Source organism: Anopheles darlingi, chromosome 3 (genome assembly GCF_943734745.1).
Source record: "Anopheles darlingi chromosome 3, idAnoDarlMG_H_01, whole genome shotgun sequence".
NCBI lineage: Eukaryota > Metazoa > Arthropoda > Insecta > Diptera > Culicidae > Anopheles > Anopheles darlingi.
Window position 1 is genome coordinate 58,881,425 of NC_064875.1, and position 12,785 is coordinate 58,894,209.

General features: G+C 49.0%; 2 protein-coding genes across 7 annotated transcripts in view; both read left to right on the forward strand.

Annotated features, from left to right (window-relative positions):
- The first annotated feature begins 156 nt into the window (after positions 1–156).
- LOC125953822 (protein draper) overlaps positions 157–12,785 on the forward strand; it is a 24,025-nt gene continuing 11,396 nt past the window's right edge. Inside the window, exons 1-2 of one of the 6 annotated variants that reach the window (XM_049683613.1) lie at positions 205–244; positions 741–906. The gene's annotated coding sequence lies outside the window, so the exon portion shown is untranslated. Of the gene's footprint in view, positions 318–664; positions 907–12,785 lie in introns of those variants that run through there. The other 5 variants (XM_049683611.1, XM_049683615.1, XM_049683614.1 and 2 more) reach the window with 5 other exon arrangements.
- LOC125953835 (solute carrier family 25 member 35-like) lies at positions 939–5,190 on the forward strand. Its single transcript, XM_049683631.1, has 3 exons — positions 939–1,562; positions 3,645–4,457; positions 4,526–5,190. The coding sequence occupies exons 2-3, from the start codon at positions 3,743–3,745 to the stop codon at positions 4,753–4,755; spliced, it is 945 nt and encodes a 314-aa protein (XP_049539588.1). The 5' UTR covers positions 939–1,562; positions 3,645–3,742; the 3' UTR covers positions 4,756–5,190.

Below are 12,785 nucleotides of genomic sequence, written 5' to 3' on the forward strand. Positions count from 1 at the left end.
AACATAAATCACTCATAAAAGAGTCGCTTGATTTTGTCACTTTTTTCCGGTCGGTACTGTAATCACAGTAGCTGTTAACGTAGCGATGCTCGGAGCATATTTATAACTCGCTCTTTCCTTTCTCCTCCTTTTTTTCTCTCTCATTTTTCTTTGAGTTCTCGTGCGGAGCGGTCGACCTCGCGGGCCCTTATAATTCGTGTTGTCTTATTGCCGCGCGCATTCGTTGGTTAGAAAGAATATAAAGGTAACTAGTGAAAACCATCTTCTGTGTGATCTTTATCAAGTGCCGTGCAAGAAACGAGTGTACGACATACGCGGTAATTTCACAACCGTGGCCACCGTCTGGCCGTGCCGTGTTTACTTTTGTTTACCCGCCATTCGCTAAACAATCTCATTCAACCGTGCTGTGCCCGCCGTTCCGTGTTCACGACGACACGGTGGCACGATACCGAGAGACACGGAGTGTTAATTTTCCTTTGATTAATAAACCAAAGTGAAACGTCCTCCGCTGGCTGTCTGGTTGGTGCGTGGATCGCGGGTAGCATATTTCGCAGAACACTTGTGGCGTTTGCAATAACAACGGACGACGGCAAAGGTGGCGTTGTTCGCATGCAGCCGTTGCTACAACAACAATCGTGCAATAGCGACGGAGTTACGGTACTTGCACTGAGAGCGTCCGTCCACCGTTGCATTTTCCATTAAATTAATTTATCAAGCGCCATCATTTTTCGGTTTTCGAGGTCATTGTGCAAATTGTGTGTGAATAAAAATAAAGTGTGCCAAAGTGCTGGTCTGCTCCCTCCCTTCCTCCATCTCACGCGAAGGACAGCCAAAGAGAAAGTTGCAATTAGCATTCTTTTCCACGGAACGGAACAGCGAGGGGGCGCGAATCCGGCAAATCATATTGTGAGTGTGTATGTGTGTGTTTCCGTACGTGCATCATCTGGAGTTCGGCTTGTTTGTTTTGATATTGGCTCACCATCGGTGGGAGTTTTAAATTCGCATAATTCTTGCTTCCGTTGCCGCGAAACATATGTTTGTGTGTGCCGTTGTGGAAGTAGAAATCGCAAAAAGTTGCGCTAGTACAAGATCCTAAATTAGAGAACCCCTCGAGATTGCCGTGTTCGTATGTGTGCGCACTCGTGATGATGTTATTTGTCCCCTACCCATCACCCCAAACCTGTTACCGCGGTCCGGGGGTTGGTTCTAATGTGCGTTAAGCGGTAAAACAAGTTTTCCGGCCACCGCCGTTGCGCCGTTGTACTGGTGTTGGTGGCTCAAGTATGCTGTGGCTGTGGAGAAACCATCAAGCGCCCGCCGCCACCCATCGAACGCACACCGCTCTCAGCGCGTTTATTAACGGGGTGGGCCGGGCGCGTTTCGCGCCTCACGAAACACACGGCATGCTTGGCATATGTGCGTTCTTACAACGACGACGACGCAACGACGACATACTCAATTCACACATCATACAGCGCGATTGCTTGGATTGCGTGGTCGGTCGTCGGAATCCAACTCAGCAGCCATTGAACGGCGGACGCGGCGAAAAAACGGCCCACGAGGTGAGTAAACTTACGCGAAAACGCGCTACCGAAAACCCTGCTAACCTGTTACGGACGTGCTGATGACGACGGGCCACGTTTTGGCAATGTGAGAATACTGGCATCTCGCTCGTGTTGGAGAACAAAGTTCGATGGCGTTTAACCGGCCATCGCCGCAAGGTTGATAAACACACAAAGTGATCCCCGAAGCAGGGAATCCGGCACGTTGAACACGCTTTTAACCGAACATAACCGAGAGCGGACGATGTTCCAACGTCAATGTCAATGCCATTGTTTCACCTTTCAACCGTTCTGTTCGGTCTTGGCTAGCGCATCTAAACAACGATTGTGCCCGTGAAAGAGTTTCTCTTTATCAGCTCGCTAGCGGAGAGGCCAGTCCCGGGTGTCTCGTTGCAGCATCATTCCCCTTGGCAACGGTGGAACTTGCGTATTGTTTAGTCTCTCTCTCTCTCTCTCCCTCTCCCGCACACACACGTCGTTGTGTACTTTGCATTCGCATTTCACATTCGGCCGATCGTGCGCCGCCAATTGGCCACAAGTAATAGTGGCGGGATTGTGTGGCAAAAAAACACGAGGAAAAAAACCTTGAAGAACGAGATACACAATGGTGGCCTCCTGCCTGGTCATTGTGCATTTCGTCGGAGTATGCTGTGATGAACCGCCTACTGCGGCTACGGTTATTATAAAAAACTCCCTGCCGGATAGTTCCAAGGTACAACAACATGACCGCTCCTCGGTGCAGTTCATGAACCGCAACAGCATGTTCCACTCCAAGGCAAAAGTAGTATGTCCTTAGTTACAATTGTTTTGTCATGTTCGTTGATATGTTATGTCCGGAAAAGAAATCGAATTTGATAAGGGCTAATGGTTCTTCCAAGATTGCGATGCTTATCACAACAAACTCCGGAACAAATCCGGAACAAACGCCCTTGCCAGGGACAGTGGAGGCCAATGCTTTTGACCAGCACGTTTTATGCCATCGTTTCACTGTTCCGGTGTGTCCTCGCGAATGCGCCAACTCCAGAGAATCACGTTGCTGCAACGCAAATGCAACAGCTGCATGCATATCGTGTGGTGCAAGATTTATGGCGAACGGTGCGAATTCCGTGCCTCTAAATGGAGCAAAACACAAGGTAGGCGAGACGTCGTGGGCCGCTTTTCGTCCAATTTCAGTCTCGGAGTCTCGGATGGCGTTCGTCTGCGAGGAAAAACCGCTTCGTTTATGTTGTGGCGTGGGCACAATGAACTCGCCAGAGTCATCGTTGTCGTCGTCGTCGTTGAACCGAACACAAAAACCCTACAATGCAGTGCAACGAAACACAGTTTTTTGATCTTCTGTTCCGTTGCGTTTCGGTTCGTTAACGAGGCGGGGACAGGTTGAGCGGAGGTTGGTCCCCTTCGAAACCGGATTCCCGTGGATAGAATAGCACGAAAGCGAAACGAGAGAATTCGGAGAGTCACGCACGCAAGGGAATAGATAAAAAAGCGAGGGTCCCTCTAAATCCCAGTCCGCAGGGTCGAAGAATCCTTTTGGAAACGTTAAATACCCCCGGGATCTCATGCTACAGGTTCATGTCGGTGCGCGAGTTTCGGTCCCGATTTTCAGCTGAGAAGTTGGTGCCCCGGATGGACTTATCTAATGCTTTTTTTAAGGGGCTTTCAACTCGGGATTGAAGGAATGTTGCGATGACGCTCGCTGATGATCATCGGAGATCGGCGTGAAAGTTTAGAAATTTGAATAATCCCTCCACTCCCGGGGACGATTCGTGTTGAGCATAAATGACGTACTAGAAATTGAATTCCTAATTAAGAAGAAACTCGCATCCATGACCCATAGTTCCGCCTTTATGATCCATCAACCAACTGCCCAGATCAACGCGGGTATTTACACGGGATGAGAATTCATTTTTGTTTTGAAGAGAGCCATTTTGCTTTTGATAGATGTGGTGTGGGACCTATTCCCTCCCGGTGTATAGAAGATGTCCAGCACTAGAGAACAGTGGCATTAGATAAGATAACGTCGTATCTTCGAGCCGCGAGCGGAGTTATCACTTATCCAACTTGCTCACCCATACCCCATAGTGTGTTTTCGTTGCGTTGCGGTGTACGACGGTGTGAGCTGAATGAGTCCTCCGGTGTAGCGGCGATTCCTTCGTCAACTGTGTAACAACGCGCCTGCCATGGATTTCGTGCTCGGTGGTGCGTCGTCGATGTGCGCCGTAGTCTTCACGAATCCGCTCGATGTGCTCAAGACACGCCAGCAGCTCGAAGGTGAGCTGATGGCCCGCAAGAATCTCACCGAGCGCTCCTACAACGGACTCCGGCAATCGTTTCTCACCGTCATCCGCACCGATGGATGGCGCGGTCTGCAGAAGGGTCTATCGGCCGCCCTTATGTACCAGTTTACGATGAACAGTGTACGGCTGGGGACGTACCAGACGGCGGAGAATCTCGGTTGGACACGCAGCACCAACAATCCGGCCCTAACGCCACTGCTGACGCTGTTCTGGGGCGGAGTGTCCGGGCTGGCATGCGCGACAGCCTCCTGTCCGGTGTATGTAGTGAAGACACAGTTGCAGGCCGTCACTTCCGGGACGTACACGGCACGGTATCAGCACCATCATCGTGGTACCGTGGCGGCCTTCGTCAACATTTACCGCCAGAGTGGCATCCGGGGAATGTTCCGCGGGAATACGGCCACACTGGCCCGTCTTGGCATCGGTTCGTCCGCTCAGATGTGTTCGTTCAGTGCGTGCAAGGATTGGTTGCATCGCTACGAAACGTTCCAGCAGTCCCGGGTCCTGACGGCCCTGGCCAGCAGCACCGTGGCCGGTTTCTTCACCAGTGTCCTGATGTCACCGTGCGATGTGGCCACAACACGTATGACCAACCAAGGTGTGTGTGTGTGCGTTTGCGTTCCGTTGTGCGTTCCTTACCTCACTTCTCCTTCCCTTTTCCTACAGCCGTCTCCGCTAATGGCCGCGGTCTGCTGTATCGGAACATTTTCGATTGTTTCGTGAAGATCTATCGCTCGGAGGGTGTCCATGGGTTCTACAAGGGCTTTGTGCCGATGTATCTGCGCGTCGCTCCACACACCATGCTCAATCTGACTTTCTGGGAGTTTTTCAAGGGATTGCACGAACATTATCTGGCCAACCAACAGCAGCAACAGCAGCAGCATCAGCGACACTGACGCCGTTTCGGGGGAAAACTCTTAAACCTGGCCCTGAAACACATGACTGTGATGGCGAGCGATATCTTATCAATGGTCACAGAGCCCCTTCCGGTGGCACACACAAACGGACACACGTACACAGCATGCACAGGATGCAGAACACGCCATTCTGGGACAACAGCTTGCACCAGCAAACATTGTAAAACAGTACGCTTCCACTATCGCTGGTCGTGGCCTTTGAATGTATTATAGAGCCAGTCAAAAGCAAGATGTATTCCAGAGAAGCAGCCAAACCTAGAAGTATTGTCGATCAAATCGAAATCGCCGCCACCAGTGCCGAAGAAACCTCAGAAGCGCTCCTCAAAGGATAAAAAATTAGACTTATAAAAACGAACAGAACGTCAGCATCGAAAACTGCATCATTTGAAACCCCGATCTTTCGTCTTATTGATGACATATCGCATGACACTAGTTGTACATTTATGTTAATGGTAGTTGCTTTAAGTTGACTATTTTTTCGTATTCATGTACGAATGTGATGACGTATCGCTTCGCTGGATTACGAATGCCTCCCATAAACGTGTCTTGTTTATCACGAGAATTTTCACATCAGAAATGATAATTTCAATCGTTGGTCTCACAAACCGAATTTCACGCTTATCGTCAAAAGTGGTTCGTCACGGAAGTCATACTGGATGTGCACACATCAGAGTAGGTCACGAGGTTCCCATTGTTCCTAATGTGGTATGCAAAGGTTTTTGGTACATCCAAGTAGACGAAGTTAAACAAGAATTTGTTTATCCCAGTGGCTGAGAAGCTTCTAATCATAACTATTTCCCAAAAACAGCCCTGTGTACCGAATGGCAGGTTAATTGGCTTAGTAGTTCAGGCCATATTGAGCTATAGATATGTACTTTCTAGACCGAAAGGTTCCCTCAGCTCGATAATAACGTGGGAAATGGGAGCATTCCAGCGATCGATTAGTGTCATCCAACGTACATTCCCAGAATCCTGTCTGTTGTGCCTAAACGGATCCACCACCAGTTAAACAATTGATTACGGTTGTGTTCGCAGAAGACGTCCGGACGGTGGGCTGTTTGTTTTATCAGGAAAAAAACCCCCCCATGTTCTTGCCTTGTCACACCAAGCAATTTCACATCAGGTACACCACGCGACCAGGTCGTGTCCGCGTGCCAGATGTGTAAACCCTCCCGCCCGCCTAAGCTGCGATCGCAAACGAAATAGCTGCTGTAAAAGATCTTAGCTAGTTTCTTGTTTTCGCTTGAAACAACTCAATCGAACCGATTATGAGGAATCGATCCGCATCGATGGCAGCGTCATCGGCATCGATTGGCTGCAATTACTTTACGCGGCACACAATTGACGGCGGGTATCGTTGCATTATTGAAAAGCCGCCGCCTTCCTGCATTGCGAGGCATTTTGCAATCGATTGGCGCGGTCGCGTTTGTCGCGCACTCTGGCTTTTCTCTCCTCGATATATGAAGAATGCCCTCCGTAGCGCCGCTCTATCGGTACAAATTCCAAGGCATACGTTGATCGTATTCGAAGCGGTTGCACTCGCTTGTGGACGTAACGAACCGTTTCGTTCGTCCCGCATATGTGTCCGTACTTGGAAGAGGAAGAATCTGTTACCCACATGGTGGTATACCCAGGATGTTTTGGTGAACGGTTTTCGGGGTGTTGGAAATGGACTTTCCCGGCTAGTCCGGCATACGATATGCGGGCAATCGATTGTAATCCTGCAGACGACACCAACCAAGAACGGGTAGAGCTCAGACAGTTGCAGGTCAAGAAGGTGAAGAGAATTAGGGACGTGTGTGTATGCGAGTGTTTGGCATAGTTGCTACACTTGGTAAGGGTTCCGTAGTTCCCCTTTTTTGGGTTGAGTCGCAATCGTCGTCCTAATGACACACAGTTCCGGTGGCAGTAAGATCGGTCTTGATACGAACCAAAAATCCCAGTTTGTCATAACAATCCAGCAATGGTTTATCATCACTAGCTGCTCCATGCACGCTTTTAGCTGGTCATATGCCTTTGTCCGTCAGTATTGTTTTTGTTAGTCCCGCTCTATAGAATAATATGAAGACGGCTGGAAGTTGAAGATAGACCGCAACGGAAGGCGGCCATGGCCTTTTCCGCCACTGGTTTCATATACCCGCACGCTCGCTGATGTCAACAGGAGGAATGCTGATAGCACATATTGTGCCTTGCAGGGCGCGTCTAGCGTTCTCGAGCAGCTAGCACTGATCTTTGCCCTGCTGCTTCACTTTTCTTTCTCTCTCTCTCTCTCTCTCTCGAGTTATTTTTGTCTTTGCGAAGATATATCCAGGAATGTGGTGTCGAGTAACGTAAATAACGTTGAAAGAACTGCTCAATTATCGCAAAGTTGCAAAATAGTGAAAGTATCCCTTAGGTAATATTGTGTTTCCGTGTTTTAATTGACGATCCTCATTTCATCCCGACGATTATGGCCCACAATTGTCAACCCACACCATTTGTATGTTCTTCTTTCTCCTGTGCAGCCCTCGCCGCAAATGTAGGCCACCAGCACACTTGCCTCTGGTGCTCAGGCAGCTGGTGAGAGTTTAACTACGAACGAATCGCACTCTCTACACCTCGATGGCCAATGATGACGCAAGTGTTTTGCCACTGGTTCAGGTTGCAGCATCCCGAGCAGCAGCAACACCAGCACCTCTAGTGCTCGCAGACATGCAGCGATGTACCGTATGGTGGCGATCATGACTCACGATCACACTGATTCAACGTTTTTTTTTCGGGTGATACTCAACCTCGAAATACATCTTGAAATTTCAAAATTCCCTTGATTTTTTGGTGTAGGGTCCGCCTTCAGTTCGCCAGGCCACTTGTCGCTTCGCGCTAGGTTCGGTACGGTCGATTAAGGAGAGCCTCCTCAGGTTAAGTTAAGTCACTGGAAACAGTGCCCACAAACTATCGAATGGGGAATGGGCCCATTAAGGTGACCTTCTACAACTGCATGGCGTGCATTAGCAGCTCATTACGTTCGGGGTTGTTTTATTGTTTTCAAAATTATGCGAGAAACTTTCGCGCTAATCGCAGGATTCGGATTAAGCGGATTTCCCGGTGAAAAGGAAATAAAACAGACAGCGACGGACAATAGCGATAAGCAGATGCGATCCCAGATGCGCTACGAAACACGCAACTCATGGTGGTCGTCACTGGCGCAAAAAAAAAAACAAAACCTATAATCGAGAAAGCGAAGCCACACAGCGTGCACTGCAATGCGATGTTTCCCTCGTTTCGCTGTTCTACTGGATTTCAATCGGAGTTACGTCAGAAAATCGGGTAATGCGGGCATTAACAGATTATCAAATAGAGCTCACGCGAGGATCGTATTTATAGCGTGTACTCTGACTGACATGTGAACCTGTATTGCTGCATGTACGATGGCGCTCACATTATGGGACCGCATTACCAAGCACAGTTAATCGCTCGAGCAAAGATATCGATCAGTTGATTACGGAGAAATGGCCTTTACGCCACATGATGTGGTATGTGGTGTATTCGATGTTTGGCCATTAAAGGTCGTCGATAATGCATAGGTGTCCTGGGGAACGACAAACGACCAAAACCAAAAAAAGGAGAAAGCAGCAGAAGGTCAAGTTCAGACACACCGCTGCGCTCTGGGTGCTGATTAGCGAACTGTTGTTGACTGTTTGAGGAATTGTTTGTTTGCACTTTGCACCTCCCCTCCGGGAATTTATGTAGACGGTAATGATGAGGTGACTCAGCGCTGCTCTGATTCAGTTCCATTAGGAAGTTCGTCCTGTAGCGTCGAAATAAGAAAAGCACGGCTCTCCAGCCAGCACCAGGAGGACATGCGCGTGAGCAGAGAAAACAGATTGATTTAGTTCCAGTTTTGGTTTGCTGCTGATAACCTCGAACGACGTCAATGAAGGGAATCAAACCGTATGATGAGTCAATTCGGCCACCCGTAATCGCTGCACGCTTCGGCACTGTGTACAACTGATTAACGAAGGCGTGAAAGTAGAAATCAAATGTTTCCTTTTTTATTTGCCTCTAGTCGGGCGGCATCCATTACGAACCTCCGCGATAGTGATAATCATTTTCTGTTGTTGTTTTTTTTTTTTAAATTGAAAATCACTTTCGTGCGTGGCAATGAAAGGAGAGCGTCAATATTGCGGCGCGAGAGAGGCGAAACCCCCGTGACTCATTCTCATACACCATGCAGCATGAATAATTGAAGCTAATACCGGCGACGCTGTCGCCAACATTTGAGACATTCGATGATTTGGAGGTTCGCCAAGCGATACGATGGTTGGCAGGGGGTATGTAAGAGTGTGCGTGCGTCAAACGGGAAGCATCCTCTTATCATCGCTGCGATACGCTGCGAGTTTATGCGCTCAGCCGTATGCACATAATGATGCTGGTTTATGCTGGTGCGACCCAAGTGCTTCAAGTGATCGTGTGACGTGAACCGACCGTGAACAGACCCTCCGTCAGCAGATTGCGTGCGGCAGTGTATGCATAGCCTCTCTTCGTTGATTTATCCCAATTCCGACCAGCGATAGCAGCCGCCGCTGTAAGTGAGGAACATGAGCACAGGGGGACCCACATTAACTGGTACATAATGCGGTATGGGTCATTATGATCGTTTTTGGTGAATGAAAGACCGTGAGGAAGTGTTCAGCTTCCGAACGGGCGATCAAAGTAAGCTTTGCTTACCAAGGCCATTGTGTCAGCGTGACGGCGCTGTGTAATCAGTCAAACACAGTAAGCCTTAGGCGTATCGTACCGGTAGCGGTGTGAAAATTGGCATGGGAAACTAGTTACCCGCAATCGCGATTTCCGCTTTTACGTGCGTTTCATCCGGGCATGAGCAGCATGCAGTCGGTGGCGTGGTGTGCATTCAAGGGTAAAGTGTCACGACCCCTACCCCTATCTCCATTTCCATCGAGGTAGCTAAAAATAGAAGCCACAATTCAAAATCGTCAAGACGGTGGAGTGTGAAGGGGGCAGAACCTCTACAACAGCTGTTGTTGTGGCTGTGATCGTTCAGATGCATTTCTCTCTATGTCTCTCGCTCTCTCTCTCTCTCTCTCTGCTTCCCATATTGATAGGAAAAAGAAGAAATGTCGGTATCGAGACAACGTTAATCTCCAGTTCACCTATTCCGAGTGGTTCAGACGAAATGTGGAAAATGAACGTAGGGCACGTTGTCAACGGCAACTGACCAAGTATCTAGAAACTGTTTCCTCGCCACAGCAGCCCACGTTCAAGGCCAGCATCTCCAGAATCGCAGCAAGCTACTTACTGAAACCGCTGCGAATCGCAGTCAAGCGTTACATGTGCCGGATGCTCCTGGGCCTCCTGTGTTGGTTGCATGCGTTGCTGGTGTCCGCGAGTGTATGGGTTTGTTGCGTGAATCGATCCGGCAGTTCCGAGCGTAATCTTCGCTTTGTCCGTACTTTCAGTGCATCTCGGTGGAAGATTTATTGAGAAGTTGTCCCGTGGTTTCGAAGACGGCGGTCCGGGTCCATCAACCAGAACATAGCAGATCGATACTGGTGAGAGCACGGAACCGGTTCACTGATCTGCAGGACTGGATCGCACACTTTGAGCTCTTAACCGTGCACCTTGTGTGCGCCTTGGCCAAACCCCTAACCATGGCCATCGGTTCGCTTTTGGTCGCTTTACTGTTGCCGATTGTTGTCTACATCTACACGGTGGAGTACCTCATGTCCATCGTACTGCCGGGTTTTTTATTGGTATGAAACCGACTGTAGTCGACTTTGCACTGTAGAGAGACAAACACAATCGTATTAGATCTAGACCTTCCGGTTGCCAGATTAGTTCGGAGAAGCGCTGAAATAAAATGATGTTCAAGGTGTACGAGGAGAAACAGCGGGGTACGCATGGACGTGAGGCACGGGCACGGATGGTGAACAGATGGCGTTCAGTAACAGCGAACCCGCTCTAGGCCCGCTTTAGGGTTACGCCACACTCAAGTGACTCAAGGAAATTTCCTCGGAAAACCGGTGCCGACCTACTCACACTCCCGGCATGTGTGCGCGGTTTGGTTGTGTTTATACGCTAGCGCAACCATGTGGTCTGGCATGTGCCGCCACCAAGGGCCGCGCAAGGTGTAGACGCTTTGGACGTCTACTATTAAGTCCATTTGATGAATGAACCCCTGTTGGAGGTGGCGACGGTGGCGCCGATGGTGATGTAGTTCGTGTCGAGTGGTTCGTTCTACTTGGCAGTTACTCTATCTTCTCCCTTTCGAATGCTGGCCGCTGAGCATTTCCTGCTTAGCGCACCGCATCGCGTTAAAATTCACTCTCGATACCGATCGTTTACGTGATCTCATAAACGCTAAATTTGTGAGCGACCAACGGTTGGGGGCGCCAGCTTCCGGTTGAAATTTTTTTGATAGGTAATCTTTCGAATGATTCATCCCACGAAGCCGGTACCCTCGTGTGTGCCAGGGTGTAGACTGAAGCACGTATTGAACCCAAAACGCGACTGTCGGGGATGTTGCTTCTTGTCTTTTGTTTATTCTTGTTGCTCTGAAATATCCAACTCGGAGGGTGATGTATTTGAGAGCATTGTACACACCCACCCAGAACAGAAGCGATGACGTGACAGCTCGTTAAAATTGCGCGAACTCAGCACCATTAACAAGAACGATTGTGAATTGTGTTGAGGGGCTAATCATTTTGGGTTTTTTTTTGGCGCTCTGCGCTGGTGCTCTGGTGGTTCTTTTTGTTTTTTTTAAAGAGATTAAGCTGACGAAGCACATCTTGGTGGTGAAGATGGAGAACCATACATCAACAGAATACATATCCTGGATTTTGGTGGGCCAGCGCAGCTATTGTATAGTTTGTCCTTGCGTTCAAACAAGTGCTACTCAAATTGGCACTAGCGGAACAAGCAAGCGCTCGATGAAACAATGGAACATTAAACTATTTGCGCGTTAGTTGTTATCCGCTGGTTTACTCCCCTCAAAAATGGTTCTGCATTAATGTTGCATCGCAGCGTCGTATGGAAGACGAACGGAGTCTCGAGTGAAGGTATCGCGCCAAAAAAGGCCCCCAGTACCGAAACGACTGATCGACGCCGTTTCGTCGCAGAGTTCGTAGTGCTTTTGTGATCCTGAAATTGTGTTGACACTTTCTAAAAATGTTTCCTGTTTTATTTGCCCCCATTGCGTGCCTAATACGATTGCCTCGCGATTACAAAGTCTCCGTTGATCGTCGTTAAATAAACTAAAACTTGCTGTTGTTTCCGTTGCTAGTGAAATTTGAAATCTTCGCGAAAAGTAAGCTGAGAACTAAACTAAACCACACATCAACGATCACTACTAGCTATGACCGGCACTGGGCACCCGTTGGTTTGGTCCGTTTCGCCACTTGACACCCTCGACTCCGGATTCGGTGTCAATTCACAGCCACTCGGTAATCATCATCTGTTTGGCAATCTTCTCGCCGAAATACCGCCAAACACGGGGAGGGTCCAAATGTTTTAATTTGTTGCTAAATAATTATCGTACCATTTGCTTTTGGGAGCGGAAGGGAGTGGAAGGCCATAGCAACTGTTCGAGCGACCATTTGCTGCCGTTCTAGCATTCCTTTCGAATTGCCGTGCCGTTGTTGCTTCAAAGAGCGATGATAGCTTCACGCCGCTAGGTCAATGCTTCATTTGTCACCTAACGGCGCTATCGTTTGGTCTTTGGCCTCTCCAAATGTCCGGAAACGGCGTACGAGGAGAGGCGTTGGTGCGTCAGCATCAGAGGAGATCACTACGCTGATTACGAAATCCCTGACAGCCCCAGCCAGCACCACCACCCACCCACCCTGATGGTGGTAACGATTTTAGCCTCGGTTGACAGACAAAAGCAATGTTCTTTCTTGAGTCATTGAGGTCGTTGTGTTCGTCGCCTTTTGCTGTCTGCCTTCTTATCGCTGCGTGCTTGGAGATATCAGCTGCAAGAGTGCAGTCGCTGCAGCACCACCACGCTACATGAT